General features: G+C 51.5%; 1 protein-coding gene across 1 annotated transcript; it reads right to left on the bottom strand.

Moving 5' to 3' along the window:
* Positions 1 to 235: 235 nt before the first annotated feature.
* Positions 236 to 1,863, bottom strand: LOC125527485 (uncharacterized). Its single transcript, XM_087525751.1, has 4 exons — positions 1,681 to 1,863; positions 1,173 to 1,563; positions 653 to 801; positions 236 to 563 (listed from the first exon to the last, which is right to left on the bottom strand). The coding sequence occupies exons 2-4, from the start codon at positions 1,325 to 1,327 to the stop codon at positions 508 to 510; spliced, it is 360 nt and encodes a 119-aa protein (XP_087381877.1). The 5' UTR covers positions 1,328 to 1,563; positions 1,681 to 1,863; the 3' UTR covers positions 236 to 507.
* Between the last annotated feature and the right edge of the window lie 20,388 nt (positions 1,864 to 22,251).

Raw genomic sequence — 22,251 nt, 5'->3', positions numbered from 1 at the left:
TTGGTATATGAGCATCAAAGTCTCCAATTTTTTTAGTTTGAACTTCTAGGTTTTTTTTGACCTTCTTCATTATTTAAATTTGAACTTCTTTGTTTTTTTAGAAACAGGGAAAACCCTTTTTTATTAAACTTTTTGAACTACTCTATTTTTTAGTTTATTACAAACATGTGGGGGATGCATACAATACATTTCTTTTTCAGTTTGCTACAATTACTTTTCACTTCCGACTTGAACGTACAAGGAAAAGCTGGAATCCAAAATATCTCCCTTTACCGCCGCATCAAATGTGAACCAATTAGAGAGACAGCAACGTTGGCGCGCAAGAGAAATCAATACACGGAGAGAGAAGCAGCTGCCGCTTACATGTGCGGTTAGAGCAGCAGCAACACACACAAAGAGCGAGCTGGCCAACATCCAGCAAGGTAAACATGATCTTTTCAAGGCACACATGAACCAAGCACACCATACTGGCACACGACCGTAGTGACGGACAGCCGCAGTAGAACTTCACGGAACATCTCGGAAGATGACGTATAGATGTAGTGGGATTTCATGGAACATCTCTGAAACCATGCACACATTTGACTGTCAAAACAATAGTTATGCACAAAGTTGAATTGGAGCCATGAACAAACAATAGCTGGATTTTTACCTGTTCCCAGCAGCAGCAGGGGCAATCGGCGGGGTGAGACACATTGCTGCGCATAGAGAAAAGCAGAGGACAGGAGGCGCACTGGGTCCTGTGGCGGCACCAAGCGAAGGTGCATCACAATTTCCCAGGTAGCATCGTATCTGGCATGGCTACCAGTAGACAAAGAAACAAATTGTATGAAATATGTACAAGTAGAACTAACAAAACTATTCATTTGTAGTATCAAAATGGGCGAAATATATGTTTGTACGTACAAGCTGTAGACAAACACTATTTTTTTACAGAAATATTAGTTAGCTGATACACACAGGAGGCACTGCACATATGTATCCTTTCTTTTGAAGTAAACATGAAGTGCATCTAGCCCATCTACAGCAAGTCGAGGTTCAGCTATAGGTAGCAGTATCCTAGTCGTTGAGTTTATCTGAACCCACGGTTGCGGTCATAACTGAACCGTTTTAAACAATTATACTTGGACGTCTCAAGATAAACAAGGTGAACTTCGATTAGATGTAGTCACGCGTCGGGGATGAGCAAAAGGTTGGGATCTAGTTGGGGGTTAATTTCATTATTCCAGCAGCAGAGTGTTTCCATCAACTGCACACAGAAGAACGCTGCATCCAAGAGACATCCGGAGAGCTTGGAACTCTTCAGTTTTTGTTCACGGAACAACATAGTCAAATTTTCAGCCGCATGATAGGGCAGAAAAAATTATGATGAAGGTCAACATCATCAGCTAAGAAGGTCATCTCTTGGTCTAAGGTGAAGGTGGTAAGGGGATGGAGAGACATGCATCATGCACCTGACTTTTTCAACATCTGACCTTCATGATCGTCCCTGTGACAATGGCTTTTCAGTTTTCTTCATAAAATGGAGCTCTTTCCCCCCTTTTTGATTCAAACTTTGAACTTCTGTTAAAATGTGTACATAATCATCAACGTCAACATCTCTAAATTGCAGCAGTAACAACCACTTGAGCTTCTGTCCAAAACTTCTCTGGACTACAACCTAGACACAAAAAAACATACCTTTTTGTTTGGGGTATATACACAAACAGTTTATGTGCACGGGGTAGCTCAATGCGGAGACTGCCAGGCGCGGGAGACTGGATCGAAGGCGGCAGTAGCATGGAGGAAGAGGGCAACAACATCATGGAGGAAGAGGGGCGACAGTGATGACTAGGTTGTGCGTGGTGGCACTGCTCCGCACAGTGCTTCCCGGGCCAGGAGGCCGGCCGGGAGGAGGAAGGTGGTAGTGCGCGGTGGCGTGCGCAGCTCTCACGCCGGCGGTGGGAGAGGAGGAAGGCCATGGCAGCAGAGAAGGAAGGTCGTGGGGGCAGAGGAGGATGGATGCGCGTCGCCGTCGGTGGTCGAGGAGCAGGGGTGTAATAGAAAGGATGAAGCACGAGGTGGCAGTGGCAGCGCAATTTGGGGAGTGAGCGGCGGTGGTGGTGTGACCGTGGAGTGCGGCGGCGGTTGTGGGGGCGATCTGGGGAGGGCGGTGGCGGCGGCGTGACCCGGTGACGGTGGTGGCGGCCCGATTTGGGGAGAGCGGTGACGGCTGCTTCGGCTGGTTCGGCCGGTGTTCGGGACGGCATCGGGGAAGAAGCTAGGGGAGGCGGGGGAGGCAGGCTAGATCGGGCATGGCGTGCGGGCACCGGGGAAGAAGGCGGGGATGTGGGAGGACGATGGGGGTGGGTGGTTTTTTTTCTTTTGCACCGATTCGGGAACAACCAATCGCTACCTATATAGGGGCTGCTGTGATCCAAATAACTATTCTAATCCTGGGATTAGAATAGTGTTGTCCTATATATATATGTATATATATAGGGAAAATCCATCCTACCACCCGGTGGTAGTTACCCCACATATCTCATATACTACCATGTGGTACTATATATATACTATTTTATTATTTTAAATATGTTCATATACTATATCTAAGATATTTCAAAGCAAGTTACATGAAAAAATTGCATATGAGCCCATAGTTTTTGTTATATTTGTGAAATACGTACATATTTGTACGTAAAAAAGAGCATACTCAAAACATGGTACATACTACCTAAAAAATAGTATATGTACTACCTAATCATTGTTATATACTACATACTACACGTACTTACTCTTGGTTTCGATAGATACTACATACAACATACAAAACGCAAGTGGTGGTAACTACCACTGCTTGTAGGAAACATTTGTCATATATATATATATCAGTTAGGCTTCAAGTGCGTACTTGTTAGTTAAACCTATGTATAAATTGTGACACTAAATACGACTAGTAAGTAGTACAGTAGCAGTACTAGTATACGTCGGTCAAATTATTCATCATGTCCACACATTGAATTGACGTGACAACACGCTGCGCGTCAGGTGACAATAGAATCTCGGCGGCGTGTTCGGGTATTCTGGACTTCAGATTTGGAGTACCACTTATCTGTCGAAATCTTTCATCATTCACTTAAAACAGTTGATTGATCATACATTGAGTACCATATAACTGGAATTACCGATGCAAGTCAAAGAAGGATTGGCCAGTGCTACTGGCTGGCGTCAAGTTCGATCCCACGGATCAGGAGCTGATCGAGCACCTTGAGGCCAAAGTGAGTGCTGACAGCGCGAGATTTCAGTCTCTCATCAATTTGTTCATACCAACCATCGACAGCGAGTACGGCATATGCTACACCCAACCTGAGAAACTTCCAGGTAAGACACCGATCGGCCGTCTACTTGCACAAACATATTCCTTTGTTTATAGCTCTATTTTTCTTTTTAGACGCAGACCTAGTGAAGCAATTACAATTTTGTCAGATTTCGGGTTTCGGCAGACCCTTGAGGTTCGAACACTGGGGTGCGCGCGGAGATTTCGCCTCCTACCTACTTGCACCACCCCCCCCCCCCCCCCGCCTTGCTAGGATCTAAACTACGGAAAGGACAACACAAGAGACACAGGGTTTATACTGGTTCGGGCCACCATTGTGGTGTAATACCCTACTCCAGTGTGTGGTGTGGTGGATTGCCTCTTGGGCTGATGATGATGAACAATACAAGGAAGAACAGCCTCGCGAGGGTCTGCTCTTGGCTGGGGCGATGAACTGCTGGGAGGAGCTCAGTCACCTTTCTCTCTCTCTCTTTCTGATCTTCTCTATCCTTCCAAACCCTCGGGCCCCTTTGCTCTGTGGGTGGCTGGTCCTATTTATAGAGGCCCTGGTCCTCTTCCCAAATATCGAGCGGGAAGGGAGCCAACAATGGCGGGCTAATTTGAAGGGGGACAACTAGTACTAGCTACCCTGACAAAAGTAGTCTTCGCCTGCACAAAGCTCTGGTGATGACGCCGTCTTGGGCTCCACGGTGACCTCCGTCTCGTAGTCCTCCTGGTCTTGGTCTCGTTGCACCGAAATGGCAACCTTTGCCTGATGCCTCGGTACTCCGCGGGTGCGCTTGCCCCCTTTGCACCAAAGAGGAAGGAAGGACGCTGCGCGGGCTGGCACCCGCCTGGCGCCCCCGGTCGTCATGGCTTGCATCACGGGCACCTCGTGAGGTACCCGACCTTGATCTCTCCGCCTCCTCGTGAGCTAGCCTGACGAGGCCGCGCATGAGGAAGCTCCGTGTCGTCCGCCCCGCGAGGCTTGGCCCCTCGCGAGGGTCTTGGGTTTGTGTTGGTGAAGATGGGCCGTGCTGGGCCCCCCTTTGAGCCACTCCACAGGCCGCAGGCAGGCAAGTCTAGGGAGCCCCGTTCCCAGAACGCCGACAGTAGCCCTCGGGCCCAAGGCGCGCCCGGACTTGGCCGTGCAGGGAGGCGGAAGGGCAAGAGCGAAGCGCCACGGGCCCTAACAGCCTGCGGCCTTGGGCGCCGCGTGGCGGTTGGTTGGACGTGGGCGGCACTATTCCCCCACGCCCTCCTTATCTTGCTCCATGCTAGGCGGACCCGTAGTCGTACACAGCCGTTCCCCTGTTTGGTTGCTCGAGCGCCCTCTGTCCTTCCTCCGCTCGAACTCTGGTTTCTGTTTTCAACTCAATCTCGAACCTTCCCCCCCTTCCCATCGCCATGGCTCCGACGAAGAAGGGAAGAGGGGAGAAACCCGTGTCTCCGCCTTGCCCGCCGCCGTTGGCGGCCCCCGCCGAGGGCTTGGGCAAGGTCAGCTTGGCTCTGGCCACCATCTTCAACGAATGCGGGAGGACGACGGCCTGGCCCGCGTCCCACTTCTCCATCGGCAGGATAGCCACCGAGGTCCCGTATTTTGCCGACGCCCTGTGGGCGGGTCTGGTTCCTCCCTTTTCTGATTTCTTCAATGCCGTGCTCTCCCATTATCAGATCCACATGATGCATCTGGGTCCTGAATCCATCACTCTCCTTTCGGTCTTCGCCTTTGTCTGCGAGGCTATGATGGGCATCCTTCCTTCGGTTGCCTTGTTGCGCCACTTCTTCTCGCTGCGCCTTGTTGACCCTACCCAATGATGGGCGTGTGTGAGCTTCGTTGTCGCGCCTGAGACGGCGGCCTCTGGGATTGACTTCAAGCTCCCTCCGCCCGTGGCTGGGTTCCGCGAGCGGTTGCTGTATGTGGATGCTGGGGTGCCCAGCCCCCTGCTGTCGGAGCCAACTTCGCCTGCTGTCCCCAATTCGGGCTGGGGCCAGGAGATGCGTGAGAGCTCCCGGCTCGTCTTCGTCTGGCACCGCTTCGCGTTCTTGAGGTTGCTCGGCGCGACAGCGCCCAAGGTGGTGAAGGAGTTCCTGCTACGCCACGTCGCTCCTCTCCAGCGCCACTCCCCCCGGATGTGGGCCTTCAGCGGGCGTGATGATCGTATGAGGCTCCAGGAAGAGGACCTGACGCCTGAAGTGCTGAGGGCGGCACTCTTGACCCTGACGGGGGACCCCAACCCTGGCAGTATTCAGCAGGGAGGGGCCTTGATGTACCTCTACCAGAGCGGGGGCGATTTCGTGAGGCAGATGCCTATCTTCAAAGAGTGGGGGCCGCGCCCCGCCGGCCTTCAGGGGCCTCGTGAGAACCCAGTGGTGGCAACTGCCCCTCCAGTCGGCCCAGGCGACTCTTCCTCAAGTGGCGGAGCAGGGAGGCACGAGGCGCCAAAGGCCGAGGGGGCTCCCGGCGGGGTGACAGCGCCGGGCAAGGCTCGTGAGGAAGCAGTTATCGGTGCCCCGAGGCGTATCGTGGCCCCGCGCACCTCGCAATCCTTCACGGGCCTTCTCGTGAAATAGCCAGCCTGCCGTGGGCTTCTCGCCTTGTCGTGGACTGCGATCGGCTGAGGCGCTTCCTGCGCTCTTCACCTGGGGATGGGCTGGCCCTCGGACGGGCTTCTGACGCGGCGTGCCCGGCCGTCGCGAGGGTGCCAGCCCCCAGCCCCCAGCCCGGAGGGGGAGTGCTGGCTTGCGGCCCCCGGTGCTTGCTTGGGGCAGATGATGGTGTGGAGGACGTGCTCGAGCGTGCTCGGGAGCGTCGCGCTCTCCGCCAAGGATTCCTTCGAAGGGCGGCCGACGCGGTAAGCCTGCTTGGAGAGGAGCTTGCTGATGAAGACGCGCATCTTGAGGCCGTGGGCCCGCGCCTGGCTGCAGACAGGCGCGAGCTGGAGGGCGCCATCGCCCTTGCGCGCTGCCAGCGCGATCTTGACGAGCTAGAGGCCAAGGCGTCGCCGGTGGCCTCTCGGGAGGCCCGATCTTGGGCCGCTGAGGAGGCTCGGGAAGCTGACCGACGGCGAACGGCGGCGGAGGAGCGGGCTTGGGACCTCCTGGCCTGGTGCCACTCACTGGAGGAGCAGGTGCAGCTGCGCGAGGCAGCTCTCGCGTCGATGAAGGTGGCCTCCGGCGACTCAGTAGAGCTCCAGAAGCGTGAGGAGGTGCTGACGCTGGAAGCCGCCGAACGCACCCGTGAGTACGAGCGTCTGGAGACGAGGGAGCGCTTGGTGACGCAAGCGGAGGATGATGTTGCCGCACGGGAAGCCCGCGTCCTGGAGGAGGTCGGACGTCGAGTGGCGATGGCGCATTTGAATCTCGAGCACGAGTTCGACGAGAAGCTGGGGTTAATCCTGGCCGAAGCTGAAGGCAGGACTGCTGCCTTGAGGGCCAAGCTGGAGGAGGCGACGCGGTGGGCTGACGCTTTCCGGGCCGCTCTTGAGGTGGCGCAAGGTGAGTTGACCGCTTCCCAGGCCGAGGTGCTCCTTCTCCGGCAGCGGGTGGAGGAGGCTGATGTCATCGCGGGCCAGAACGCGGACGAGATCTGTCAGCGGCGGATCCTGGAGCATGAGCACGGCCCCATGCTTGCCACGCTCCGGGAGAGAGCCAACGCAGCCTTGGGCAACATCTGCGAGGCAGCCGTTGGCGAGCCTCACGCAGTCAACTATGCTGGCAATCTTCAGTTCTTCACTGACGTGGTGACGCAGCTGGAGGTGCGGTCGGTCAGGGCTGACACGTTGGTGGAGGAGAGGAGCCACGGCCTGCTTGGGCGCGCCTTTTCTCGCGTCTTCAGCCACCTCCAGAACATGGATCCCCGCTTCGATTTTGACGCCGTCATCGCCCCAGTCCCCCAGGCCGTCCGAGGCGACCTGGCGCGCTGGGTGGAGGATAATGTGGACGCTCTTATTAGGGCCTTCGCTTCGGACAATGACGACGCGATCGTGGCGGCCGTCGAGGGTGGCGTGGTGAACGGCCCTGACGCCGCTGACGGCGACGCGGACAGTGATGGCGGGTTCAGCGACGCCAGCAACAGCCCGGGTGGAGCTCCTGAGAACGCATTGGGGGATTCATCCGACTGATTGTGCATCGCTCCTACTTCCTTACCCTGCATGAATAGAGCTCAGGTTTTGGCCCGATTGTAGTGAGAGCATTTTGAAGGGGGGCCCCTTATGTAAAACTTGTGTTCATCGTATTAGCAGACGCGACATTGCCCATGCGCCCGCGCCAAGTGGTTGGCCCAAGCGACGCGCTGCTCGGCTAGTTTACCTTTGTCCCGTGCTGGCCCTGAGGCAGCCTGTGGGAGGTTGTGGTGTCTTGAGTGTTCCCCGACTAGGTTCGTAGGATGTGCAGTAAAACACCCTACTGAGAGGTCACGTCTGCGGCAGTCTGGGCTGCACACAAGCTAGGCCTGACCCGGCTCGCAAGGGGCTCGTGAGGGGAGGCAGCTGAGGCGAAGCGGTAACCAAAGCGCGAGAAATTGCTCGAACGAGACTAAGCACCCCTTCCCCAAACACACGCAAATCTCAAATTCGAATCCAACTTGAATCCAGTGGGGGAAAGCGACAAGCAAAGGGAAAAGCAACGAAAGCAAACAAAAGGCCGCGTCCGGCACCTAGTCTAGTCTTGGACGTCTTCTCACCAGCGCGGAGCTAAGTGCTGCCACTGGGCGTGGGAGGGAGCCCCAGGGCCTGAGGCCGGCACCCCTGAGCCTCCAGGACGTGTACAGCCCCACTCATTATTACGTGAGAGTGTCACGGGGCGGCGAGCTTCACAGGCACTGGGCCTTCTTCACAGGTACCGGCCTTGCTTCATATCGCCAGATGAGGGCCCCGCCTTGCGCCACACTCTAGTGCCATCAATGACGACCGGAAACCAGGACGCCGCCGATGGGGTAGAGCGGTCACCAGCGGTTCCCCCGACGACCACGGGTCCTCCGCCGAGGGCAGGCTCCGCGGCATCTCCCCAGTGGAGGGCCTACTTCCTGAGAACACCTTGCTCCGAACGCCGCGGTGGTGATGTCGGATCCCGGCCCCTCTCCTGCAGCCCCCTGCACCCTCCTCTCGAGGGGCAGGAGACCGTGAGAGCGGGGCAGCTGCTCACTGTGGCGACCTGCAGCTCCTGCGATCCATGGTTAGCGTATACCTGCTCCTGAAGGATTAGCGGTACCCGATAACCGCTGCCCCTAGCGTGGCCAGTAGGACCGTTCCGGGGCTCCCGGAAAGGCTCAGCTTCTGGCGCCTCGTCCCCCCAGCTTGGGCTGAGGAGCGAGCCTTGCTCGCTCTCGTGTGGGTGTCCTTGGTCCATCATGATGGGCACGTATTCCTCCGGCGCCGTCATCCCGAATGCCACGCTGTAATGCCCCGCATGCCACGCGGTCCTGCCTGACGCGCCCACCGTGGGGTGGCAGCACGGCTGCCCACTGGGGCCGCGGGTCGCGTCGAGTCCTTCTTCTTCGCGGACCGGGAGTGGGGGCAGTGCCGCCGCCGGTCCGGCGCTGACAACTTCGCTGGCGTCGGAGTAGCCTTGGAGCCCGCGTGCGTGCGCGGAGCCCCCGCGCGGGCCGCCCTGGGCTTGAGATGGGAGCTGGTTGGAGAAGGAGTGAGCCCCCGAGGCGGCGAAGCCCAGGAGCTCTACCACTCGCTCCAGCAGCACGTCGTGGCCGCCCTCCAGCAGCCTACACTGCAGCAGCTCTCGGGCTACTGTGAGCACGGCCCTCGAGTTGGCCTGCACCCTGCGAGTGTACGGCGTCGTGGTCGCGGCGTGATTGGAGGCCCTTGCTGCCGACCGCGCCTGCCGCGGCGTGACAGCTGTCAAAGCCTGTCCGCGTCGCCCGTGACCTGCAGCGCCCTGCTGACCGCGAGCTGCCTGGGGCACGGGGTCGCCCAAGGCAAGCGGCTCTGCGCAGGCGGGCCACGCCGCCCATGGATCTGGGTTGCCCGCCTGGTCGCCAGACATGGTGATGACGACACGACGGGGCATGAAGCGGTCGAAGGTGGACTCCGGCGCACCCCTACCTGGCACGCCAAATGTCGGATTTCGGGTTCCGGCAGACCATTGAGGTTCGAACACTGGGGTGCACGCGGAGATTTCGCCTCCTACCTACCTGCACCCCCCGTCTTGGGCTCCATGGTGACCTCCATCTCGTAGTCCTCCTGGTCTTGGTCTCGTTGCACCGAAATGGCAACCTTTGCCTGATGCCTCGGTACTCCGCGGGTGCGCTTGCCCCCTTTGCACCAAAGTGTAAGGAAGGACGCTGCACGGGCTGGCACCCGCCTGGCGCCCCCGGTCGTCATGGCTTGCGTCACGGGCACCTCGTGAGGTACCCGGCCTTGATCTCTCCGCCTCCTCGTGAGCCAGCCTGACGAGGACGCGCCTGAGGAAGCTCCGTGTCGTCCGCCCCGCTAGGCTTGGCCCCTCGCGAGGGTCTTGGGTTTGTGTTGGTGAAGATGGGCCGCGCTGGGCCCCCCTTTGAGCCACGCCGCAGGCCGCAGGCAAGCATGTCTGGGGACCACCGTTCCCAGAACGCCGACAAATTTGACAGTTAATAAAAAGTGAAACAAGTAACTGCAACATGCCAAAGATGTTGAAAATGCCAACTAGGTACACTAAAACCTGTATTCCACAATACTGCAGGTATCACACTGAGTGGCCTAAGAAAGCATTTCTTCCAGCGCAATTCTAGGGCTTCAAAAGGGGCACGTGGACGCGTCGCAAGATACAGTCGGAGTGCGGCATGCACGCGATGTGGCACAAGACCAGCAATACCTTGTCGGTGATGGTCAACGGCCGGTAGACGGGCAGCAAAAAAGGTTCTGGTGCTGCACACCAACAAGAACTTCGACTAGCAGAGGACCAACTAGGTGATGCACCAGTACCACCTCGGGGACCTGGAGCAAGAGAAGGAGCGGGAGCTGGTCCTCTGCAAGATTTTCTACCAGACGAACCCTAGGGCCAGGAGTAAAAAGATTATAAGTTAGTTTGGTATTGGTAGTTGTACTACCTTGTCGTCTGCAAGTTGGTATTGTTGTTAACGATCTTTTGGTATGAATTTGCATTTGCTTCCAACCATCATGCCGAGGGTCGACGTAGATATAAAGCTGAATCATTTGTTTCGAAACGAATTTTCGGGCACCTGATTTTTATTTGATGGGTAGCATAAGCAACCGCCGTTTGAATTCCCAGTTCTCCAATTTTTTCGAAACAAGTGCATGCACTTATTATCACGATTAAAAGAATATCCGTGCTGCATCCCAGTTATCAGTCCGTACTTGCAGAATTCTCTCATTTATTGAGCATGTATATTGTTTTTTCAGGTCAAGCAAGTTTCAACTGGGATGTAGACTGCCCAGGGTTGGTTTTGTTTTTAAGAGGCCCAGCCCATGACGACAACAGGGCACAAAGATCCACCAGGTATCTACTGGCCTCTGGCCCACCAGCGTTAGTTATATTTTGTCTTACAACATCTGCAGGCAGTTTTTTTTACTGAATCAAACACACAGCCCAGTTCTATTTTCCTCTTGAAACGCATGTCCTACATCCGTTTTCTAATCTCTACCTATAGTTTTACTAGTTCATATACACGTATGATTATCTTGAAAACACATAAAATTCCCTTTTCATATTTATGTCCTTATTTTTGTTGTTTTTCCCACCCATCGCTGATTTTTTTACCACTGATTTTCCCTTAGACCAACTCAATTGTCCCACGTCTTATTTGCTTACAAAAAAACAATTTTTTTGGCAAATATATAAGTTCTTAAAAATGTTTATAATTTCGGGATTACAACAGTTCGGACTCCACCGAAATATGCAAAATAAGGTTGAACTTTTTGACCATGGTCCTGGGCAGAAAATGGGCTGTAATAAATTACTTAAGAATTAGCAAATGGGCTGCAAATTATAAAAAATAGCAAATGGGCTTTATGTTGTCTGCCACAGATTTGGAGGCTGACTTGTGGGCCTACTAAGTTCATGCGTACACATGGTTCTCAAAAAAGAAACTTAGTTAACAATCGACTCTACTACTGTCAGACCGTTAGATGTCAATCTAATGGCAATCATGCTTCTTCAGTCTCCGATCTTTCTGCCCCAGCCGGCCAAACCAGCACCGTCGGAATCGCCTGCTCCCGCCTCCCGTGGCCGGCAGTGCTGCCGGGCAGGCCTCACGGCCCCATCATACACGCATCCCTGGCCTGTCTATCCCTCTACTCACCCACACCTCCTGTTATTTTCTGGCGATGACAGCCGAACCAGTCAACCCTCGTACTCTCCACCGCGTGGGCAGCCACTGCCATGTCTTCCCCGGTTCCGTGTCGTTCCCTTCGTAGGCCTCGCCGTCGTCCACCGCCTTGGTGCTCTCGGCGCGGTGTAGTCAACGATGTCCATCCAACGGCCGTAGTGCTTCTTCAACCTCTGGTCTTCTTGCCCCAGCCGCCCAAAACAGCGCCGGTCGTGCCGCATGCTCCTACCTCCCGTGGCCGGCGCTGCCGTGGAGGCCTCACTGTCCCCATACTACTCCCACCGCTGGCCAGGCCATCCCTCCACTCACCCACTCCCCATGTTATTCTGCGGCGATGGCAGCCTCACACCGCAACCAAACCAGTAAACCCTCGTACTCCTCTCCGCGTGGGCATCCACTGTCGCGTCTTCCCCGGCTCCGCGTCGTCCCCTTCCTAGGCCTCGTCGTCGTCCACCGCTGTGGTGCTCTCGGCGCGGCGTGGTCAATGTGGTCAACAACCGACTTCCATCGGCAGAGTACTGTACGTGGAGAGGCTGATAGCTGGGTCCATGGCAGGCGCAAGGAAGTGCCTCCTTATTACGCGCAAAATAATTATTCCTCCACCTGACAGCAGGGACCCACCGGACGGGCCACCAGTATTTCGCGGAAAAAATGTTTCCCCCGTGACTGCTGGGACCCACGGGACGGGCCACCGTATTTCGCAAAAAATATGTTTTCCCCTGACTGCTGAGACCCACCGGACGGACCATCGTATTTCGTGAAAAAACGTTACCCCCGTTGTCAGCTTGGACCCACCGGAAGTGCCTCCTTATTACGCACAGAAAAATGAATACTCCCCCTGCTAGCTGGGACCCACCATGGTGGGGGGCTGACTTGTGGGCCTACTAAGTTGACGGGGACGGAGGGCTTTGTCAACTTAGTCAATATGAACGATTCTAGCTCGAGTGACCATACGATGTCCATCCAACGGCCGTCGTGCTTCTTTAATCTCTGCTCTTCCTGCTCCAGGCGCTCAAACAAGCACCGGCGGGACTGCCTACTCCCTCCTCCCCGCGGCCGGCTCTGTTGCCGCGCTGGCCTCACCGCCCCACCATACTCCCATCGCTGGCCTAGCCATCCCTCTACTCACCCACACATGCTGTTATTCTCCGGCGATGGAAGACGAACCAGTAAACCCTCGTAAATTCGTACTCCCCTCTGCGTGGGAAACAACTGCCGAGTCTTCCCTGCCTCCATGTCATTCCCTTCCTAGGCCTCGTCGTCGTCCACCGCCCTGATGCTCTCGGCGCGGCCTGGTCAACGTGGTCAACGACCGACATGCATCTAAAGTGGACTATACATGGAGAGGCCGACAGCTGGGTCCATGGCCGCACGCAAGGAAATACCTCCTTATTACGCGCAAAATAATGATTCCTCCACCTAACATCAGGGACCCACCGAAAGGGCCTCTGTATTTCGTGAAAAAAACGTTACCGCCGCTGACAGCTCGGACCCACCAGCTATATCTTCGCACGCAAGGAAGTGCCTCCTTATTACGCACAAAAAAATGAACACCCCCCTATTAGCTGGGACCCAGTATAGTGGCAGGCTGACTTGTGGGCCTACTAAGTTGACGAGGACGGAGGGCTTTGTCAACTTAGTCAATATGCACGATTCTAGCTCCAGTGATCGTACGATGCCCATCCAACGGCCGTAGTGCTTCTTCAACCTCTGGTGTTCTTGCTCTAGCCACCCAAACTAGCGTCGGTCATGCCTCGTGCGCCTGCCTCCCGTGGCTGGCTGCGATGCGGCGGAGGCCTCACCGCCCCCTACTACCGCTGGCCAGGCCATCCCTCTGCTCAGCCACACCCCCTGTTATTTTGCGGCGACGGCAGCCTCACACCGCAGCAAACCAGTGAACCCTCGTACTCCTCTACACGTGGGCATCCACTACTGTGTCTTCCCTGGCTCCGCGTCGTCCCCTTCCTAGGCCTCTCCGGCGTCGACCGCCCTGGTGCTCTCGGCGCGGCATGGTCAACGTGGTCAAGGAACGGCTTCCATCGGACGTGGACTGTACGTGGAGAAGCTGACAGCTGGGTCCACGGCCGCAGCAAGGAAGTGCCTCCTTATTACGTGCAAAATAATTATTCCTCCACCTGATAGCGGGGACCCACCGGATGGGCCACCGTATTTCATGAAAAAACGTTTCCCCTGACTGCTGGGACCCACCAGCTACACCTTTGCTTGCAAGGAAGTGCGTCCGGGCAAAAAAACAAAATGATTCGCCCCCCTGACTATTGGGACCCACCAGCTACATCTTCGCACGCAAGGAAGTGCCTAACGGTCGGGACCCACCTAGTCGAAGCGTATGTAGCTTTGTCATTCTAGTCGCGAACGTGTACGTACATACTGGTCGAGGTAGAGGCGCACACGTGTCGTAGTAGAGGCGTGCACATGTCGTAGTAGAGGCGCGCATGTAGCATGTACACGTACGTACAGCGGCCAGGGTGCAAGAAATAAAATATGGCCACGTATGTGTACATACGGGCGGGGTCTCGAACGCCTACTCGCGCATACGTATGGCCAGGGCTCGTGTACATGGCTGGGTCAAAACGGAGAAACAGTGTTGTCGTGTTCATGGGGAGGCAACGAAATGCGTCATGTTCATGGGGAGGCAATGTAATGCGCCGTGTTCATGGGGAGGCATGGAATGCGTCGTGTTCATCGGCAGGCAACGGAACGCGTGGGAGCCAACCGGCTGGGTCAAAACGGAATGCGTGGTCGTGTTCATCGGGAGGGCTTGGACGGAACAGGCGATGGAAACGAGGCCTGGCGTACCGCAGAATGGAGGAAACGGACCTCCTACGATCGAAACGGGGGTCCTGTTGATCGGGAGGGGTGTGGCATACCACAAAACGGAGGAAACGGACCTCCTACAGTCGAAACGGGGGTCCTGTTGATCGGGAGGGGTGTGGCGTACCGCAAAACGGACGAAACAGACCTCCTACGGTCGAAACGGGAGTCCTGTTCATCGGGAGGGGTGTGGCGTACCGCAAAATGGGTCTCCACGGGATACTGTTCATCTCCACCGTCGACCTCCTCCAGCCTCCACGGGCTCCTGTTCATCCAGCCACCACCGCGCGCTACTCCACCGGCTACTGTTCAACCACCCCTCCATGGGCACCCCTCCACCGTCTACTGTTCATCCAGCCCTCCACACCATGGGGTCATGTTCAACCACCCCTCCACGGGCACCCCTCCACCATCTACTGTTCATCCAGCCCTCCACACCACGGGGTCCTGTTAATCCAGAGGCAACGCCACCGCTCATTGTTCATCCAACCCCTCCCCCCCCCCCCCCGCAACTCTCACTGTTCATCCAATCGATCGGCTTCAGTTAGCAGTAGTAGTGAAGGAATCGCTCGATCGGGTTCAGTTAACAGCCATCGATCGATCGCTCGGGTTTAGTAACGCGTAGCCTGCAGTGCAATCGCTCGGGTTCAGTTAGAGCCCAACGCCTCGCTCGGGTTCAGTTAGAGCCAACACCTCGCACACACGCGCGCACGTGTACGAGAGAAACACGCATCGCTCGGCCCCCGACCTCCCACCGTAACTGGGAACTCCCGGAAATTTTCCTCGCCCTCGCTTCTACCACGGTTTTTTCCGTCATGGACGGCCCAAAGAATGTTATGCAGCTGCGTCTCCGGCCCGCCCAGGACGAAAAGCTCATTTTCTGTCATGATTTTTTGTCATAGAAGTAGGAGCCCACCACATCTATGATGATACTGAGTTTTGTCACAATATCATCATAGAAGTGTCATATGTATGACAGAAAAAAAATCGTTCGGCCCAAAATGTCACGGATGTGTCTTTTTTTGTAGTGAACTGTTTTGCCGATCTGTTTCTCGAGGCATGTTTGGATCATGCGTTGGTAGGTGGCGCCGGAGTTCTTGAGCCCGAAAGGCATGGTGTTGAAGCAAAACGGCTTGTATGGTGTAATGAATGTTGTTGCGGCTTGATCGGACTCCTTCATTTTGATTTGATGGTATCCGGAATATGCATCAAGGAAGCATAGCGAGTCGTGACCTGTGGTGGCGTCAATGATTTGATCAATGCGGGGAAGAGGGAAGGGATCCTTAGGGCAGGCTTTATTAAGGTCTTTGAAATCGACGCATAGGCGCCAGGATTTATCGTTCTTTGGTACCATTACCAAGTTTGCCAGCCAGTCCAGATGTTTAATGTCTTTGATGAATCCGGCCTTGATGACTTTGGATAGCTCCTCCCCCATAGCTTGTCGTTTGGGTTCGGAAAAGCGTCGCAGAGCTTGTTTGACCGGCTTGTATCCCTTTACTATGTTGAGGCTATGTTCGGCCAACTCGCGCGGGATTCCTGGCATATCGGAAGGATGCTAGGCGAGTATATCCCAGTTTTTGTGCAAGAAGTCTCGTAGTGCGGTGTCGACTGCAGGGCTGAGTTGTGCTCCGATAGACGCTATCTTCTTCGGGTCTGTTGGATGGACCTGAAATTTGACTATTTCTTCTGCTGGCCTGAAGGAAGTGGATTTGGGTCATTTGACCAGGATCACATCGTCCTTATCCACGGTGGAGCGTAGTGCGCTTAGTTCTTTGGCCGCAAGGACCTCAAATAATGCCTCGAGGGCCAAGGATGCGGTTTTATTCTCGGCGTGGAGGGCTATGTCCGGATCGCTGACGAGGGTGATTATTCCATTAGGTCCAGGCATTTTTAGCTTCATATACCCATAATGAGGTATGGATTGAAAGCGCATGAAGGCCTCTCCCCTAACAGGGCATGGTACCCGCTATTGAAAGGGGCCACCTGGAAAGTTATTTCTTCGGACCGGTAATTCTCCAGCATGCCAAACACCACATCAAGTGTAATTTTTCCTGCACACCGAGCTTCCTGGCTGGGAATGATACCTCGAAAGGTTGTGATACTTTTCTCGATGCGACTCCTATCTATTTCCATCTTGTGGAGCGTATCCTCGTAAGTGAGGTTGAGTCCGCTGCCGCCGTCCATGAGGACTTTTGTAAGTTGAAAGCCATCCACGATGGGACTAAGGACTAGGGCAGCTGGCGCTCGGACTGTTCTGTATTTAGGTTCGTCACTGGCGTTCAACGTTATGGCCGTGTCATTCTAGGGGTCAATTGCAGCAACCTGACAAACTTCGGCGAGATCACGGAGGGCGCTTTTACGCTTGTTGTTTGAAGCGAATGTCTCGAACACTGCCAATACTCTATTGTCGTCGTTTGCTGGAGGGTGTTGTTCTGGTTTGTCCTTGGTAAGGATGTCCTTGCCGCTCTTGGCTACCTGCCAGAGTATCCAACACGCTCTAAGGCTGTGGGTTGCCATGGTATCTAGCGTCGTGTGTATTTTGCACGGGCCATTGAGCCATCCCTCCATAACGGTGTCGTGCACCGCAATAGGTTTATTTTTTTGACTGTTCCTCTAGGCGTGCCACGGGGATGCACCCTTTTCGCCTGTAAGGGGAGCCGGGATGGCTCCCAGCCAGCTGCCTGAGTTTTCCAGGCGCTTTCCATTGCACTGTACTTTTGTACAATGGTTGCTAGGTCAGCGAACGTTAGTATGCGGCGGCAATTGATGGCGTTAAGGACGCCTTCATTCATGCACTTGTTGTGGAATGCTGCTATCGCGTCTTTGTCGCGGCAGCCTTTTACCTTGTTTTTGACAAGGAGGAATCTGCCCCAGAAGTGGTGGACCGATTCCCGAGTCTATTGTTTGATGCCTCTGAGAGCATCTATGTCCGGGTGGGTGGGTGGAATTGAATCCGAACCCTGACCTGGTTTTGGATCCGAAGTTTGGAGGTCTACCAGGCCGGATAGTTCGGGCTCCGGGATATCGACTGATTTTTTAGGCTCGTCATCCGATTTTATGTTCAGAGGAAGAGACATGACCTTCTGTCGGGAAGTATCCGGCTCTTCAAGATCTGTGATCCAAACATAGTTCGTCTTCAATATAGTGGAAGATTTGCTCCGCTCCTCGACTACCGCTATCTGATGGGTGATTGGTGGAATTTTAATTTCTCTCTGGTCGGGTTTTAGCCCGACCCGATCGTAGTCTGTAGCGATCCCTAAGGCGGCCATGCGATCCAGGAGTTCGTTCAATGACGACAACTCCATTGGATCCATGCGGGTGGAGTATTCGGGATCAACGCGGAGGTGATTTTTGATGACTTGAGAGGTCATCGTCGGCTTGAGGGCCGAGCAGGCGGTCATGACAAAGCCGCCGAGGCGGAGGGTCTGACTTGGGTCCAGGGCTCCTCCGGAGATGATATTATCCTTGACAACAAGGCGAGCCATCAACCCTCTTAGCTATGGCACAGAGGAACTCTCAACGAAAGCACCAATGTCAGTGTCAAAACCGGCGGATCTCGGGTAGGGGGTCCCGAACTGTGCGTCTAGGATGGATGGTAACAGGAGACGGGGGACACGATGTTTACCTAGGTTCGGGCCCTCTCTATGGAGGTAATACCCTACTTCCTGCTTGATTGATCTTGATGAATATGAGTATTACAAGAGTTGATCTACCACGAGATCGTAATGGCTAAACCCTAGAAGTCTAGCCTATGAGTTTATGGTAATGAATCTGTCCTATCCGGACTATGCTCTCCGGTTTATATAGACACCAGAGAGATCTAGGGTTATAGGAGGTCGGTTACATATGAGGGAATCTTCATAATCGTTTGCCTAGCTTACCTTCCACGCCAAGTAGAGTCCAATCCGGACACGGGTATAATCTTCGGTCTTCATGTCTGCATATCCCATCAGTCCGGCCCAACAGATAGCAGGTCAGACGCCCGAGGACCCCTTAGTCCAGGACTCCCTCAGTGGGCGCGCCCCCCACCCTCGTGGGCAGCCGGAACTCTCCTGGTCCATCTCCGATACTCCATGGGCTTCTTTTGGTCCAAAAATAAGTTCCGTGAAGTTTCAGGTCAATTGGACTCCGTTTGATTTTCCTTTTCTGTGATACTCTAAAATAAGGAAAAAACAGAAACTGGCACTGGGCTCTGGGTTAATAGGTTAGTCCCAAAAATAATATAAAAGTGTCTAATAAAGCTAATAAACATCCAAAACAGATAATATAATAGCATGAATACTTCATAAATTATAGATACGTTGGAGACGTATCAGCATCCCCAAGCTTAATCCCTGCTCGTCCTCGAGTAGGTAAATGATAAAAGAAATAATTTATGAAGTGTGAATGCTAGCAGGTGTATAAGTTTGATCAATGATAATTTCAATCACCTTTTCTAGCATCATTATATATCATAATAGTAGCTCATCTCATAAAGCTTCTCATGATCAAGTAACAAGCTATTCACATGTTAAAGTATAGATCATAAACTTTCTTGAAAACTAACAAACCGTGTTATTAGTCGTCAAACAATTACAATTCATCTTATTTTCAGGAAGAGTCCATGTCAGAGCTTTGATTTAGCAAACTCCACATACTCAACTATCATTTAGTCTTTCACAATTGCTAACACTCACGCGATATTTATGGGTTCAAAGTTTTAATCAGACACAGAGAAATATAGGGGCTTATAGATTTGCCTCCCAACCTTTTACCTCAAGGGTAATGTCAACAATAATATTTCATGATGACTTACATCCAATTGGGTATATATATCACAATCTTTCCAACACGAGGTGCTTGCCAAAGGATAAAATGAAAAAAAAGGAAAGGTGAAGATCACCATGACTCTTGCATAAGGTAAAAAGACAATAATAAAAGATAGGCCCTTCGCAGAGGGAAGCAGAGGATGCCATGCGCTTTTATAGTTGGATGCACAAAATATTAATGCGAGGGAACGTCACTTTATATTGCCACTTGCTATAGGGACCTTTATTATGCAGTCCGTCGCTTTTATTGCTTCCATATCACAAGATCGTATAAAGCTCATACATATTTAGAGAGCAATTTTTATTGCATGCCCCGATGACAACTTACCTGAAGGATCTTACTCAATCCATAGGTAGGTATGGTGGACTCTCATGGCAATACTGGTTTAAGGGATGTTTGGAAGCACAAGTAGTATTTCTACTTGGTGCAAAGAATTTGGCTAGCATGAGGGGGAAATTCAAGCTCAACGTGTTGGGCGATCCATGACAATATACTTTATTTTGAATATAACAAAACATAACCCATTACATTGTCTTCCTTGTCCAACGTCAACCTTTTAGCCTGTCGTATTTTAATGAGTGCTCACAATTACAAAAGTGTCCAAGATAGTATATTTATATGTGAAATCTCTCTTCCTTCAATATTCTTTCATGAATTGTTCAAGTGACCAATACAATGTTTGCTAACCTTCAATAAATTTACCACCTCTACTTCTTACATGTAAAGTCATTACTCCCCATGGGATAAGCATATGAAACATATATAATTTCAGATTTATGACATTCAAATCATTCAACCATTTACTCATAGGATATAAGTGAGGCACACGAGTAAATGACAAACTACTCCAAAAAGATATAAGTGAAGATCAATGAGTAGTTAAATAATTATGTAGCTATGTGAAGACTCTCTCTCATTTAAGAATTTCATATCTTGATATTTTATTCAAACAGAAATCAAATCAAAGTAAAATGACATTCTAAGAATGGCAAACATCATGTCAAGAAGCAAAAACTTAGGATGAACCGAAACTAACCGATAGTTGTTGAAGAAGAAAGGTGGGATGCCAACCGGGGCATCCCCAAGCTTAGACGCTTGAGACTTCTTGAAATATTATCTTCGGATTCCTTGGGCATCCCCAAGTTTGAGCTTTTGTGTCTCCTTAATTCCTCTCATATCACGGTCTCCCTAAATCTCAAAAGCTTCATCCACACAAAACTCAACAAGGACTCCTGAGATAAGTTAGTATAAACCAGTGCAAAAACCTTATCATACTGTACTGTAGCAATTCACTAAAATTATTATTCAACATTGCATACTAAATGCCTATGCATATTTAATAGTCCTATCCTCAAATAGAATCATTAAAGAAGCAAACATATGCAAACAATGCAAACATAACAGCAATCTGCCTAAACAGGACAGTCTGTAAAGAGTGCAGCAAGATCCATACTTCCCTACCTCCAAAAATTATGAAAGAAAATTCCCACTGTAGTAAATTTATCAGATCTTATTATGCAAAAGTTTTCAACATTTTATCACATTCTTACTTTTCTAGGGAATTTTTGCAACAGCGGTAAACTTTCTGTTTTCAAACAGCAACATGTGGACTTGTAAAATAGGCATAGTAAAGGCTATCAATGCCACTTTTATTGAAATAAAAGATGCAAAACATTTTTATAAATAACAGAAAGCAAATCCTAACAAAATAAATTGACGCTCCAAGCAAAACACATATCATGTGGTGAATAAAAATATAGCTGCAAGTAAAGTTACCGATGAACGAAGACGTAAGAGGGGATGCCTTCCGGGGCATCCCCAAGCTTAGGCTCTTGGTTGTCCTTGAATATTTCCTTGTGGTGCCTTAGGCATCCCCAAGCTTAGGCTCTTGACACTCCTTATTCCATAATCCATCGAATCTTTACCCAAAACTTGAAAACTTCACAACACAAAACTTAACAGAAAACTCGTAAGCTCCGTTAGCGAAAGAAAACAAAACACCACTTCAAGGTACTGTAATGAACTCATTCTTTATTTATATTGGTGTTAAACCTACTGTATTCCAACTTCTCTATGGTTTATAAACTCTTTTACTAGCCATAGATTCATTAAAATAAGCAAACAACATACGAAAAACAGAATCTGTCAAAAACAGAACAGTCTGTAGTAATATGTAACTAACGCAAACTTCTGGAACCCCAAAAATTCAAAACTAAATTTCTGGACGTGAGGAATTTATCTATTAATCATCTGCAAAAAGAATTAACTAAATAGCACTCTCCAATAAAAAATGGAAATTCTCGTGAGCGCTAAAGTTTCTGTTTTTTACAGCAAGATCAACAAGACTTTCCCCAAGTCTTCCCAACGGTTCTACTTGGCACAAACACTAATTAAAACATAAAAAATCAATCATAACAGAGGCTAGATAAATTATTTATTACTAAACAGGGTCAAAAATCAAGGAACAAAAATAAATTTGGGTTGCCTCCCAACAAGCGCTATCGTTTAACGCCCCTAGCTAGCCATGATGATTTCAATGATGCTCACATAAATGATAAGAATTGAAACATAAAGAAAGCATCATGAAGAATATTACTAGCACATTTAAGTCTAAGCCACTTCCTATTCATAGGGATTTTGTGAGCAAACAACTTGTGGGAAAACAAGCATAACTTCAAAACTTTAAGCGCATAGAGAGCAAACTTGATATTATTGCAATTCCTACAAGCATATATTCCTCCCTCATAATAATTTTCAGTAGCATCATGAATGAATTCAACAATATAACCAGCACCTAAAGCATTCTTTTCATGATCTACAAGCATAGAAATTTTATTACTGTCCACACAAGCAAAATTCTTCTCATGAATAATAGTGGGAGCAAACTCAACAAAATAATTATCATCTGAGGCATAATCCAATTGAAAACTAAAATCATGATGACAAGTTTCATGGATATCATTATTCTTTATAGCATACAATTCATAACACTAATCATCATAGATAGCAACTTTGTTCTCATAATCAA

This window comes from Triticum urartu, chromosome 1A, assembly GCF_056163025.1.
Source record: "Triticum urartu cultivar PI428250 chromosome 1A, HENAU_Tu73, whole genome shotgun sequence".
In the NCBI taxonomy this organism is placed as follows: domain Eukaryota; kingdom Viridiplantae; phylum Streptophyta; class Magnoliopsida; order Poales; family Poaceae; genus Triticum; species Triticum urartu.
The sequence above is the reverse complement of the archived record's forward strand: the minus strand, read 5'-3'. Positions and strand labels throughout refer to the sequence as shown.

Coding starts and splice junctions, on each gene's coding strand:
- LOC125527485 (XM_087525751.1), bottom strand. CDS start 1,327: ATGTTGTTCCGTGAACAAAAACTGAAGAGTTCCAAGCTCTCCGGATGT. Junction 802..1,172: donor CTTTTGCTCATCCCCGACGC/GTGACTACATCT, acceptor GTCTACTGGTAG/CCATGCCAGATACGATGCTA. Junction 564..652: donor CCTGCTGCTGCTGGGAACAG/GTAAAAATCCAG, acceptor GCATGGTTTCAG/AGATGTTCCATGAAATCCCA.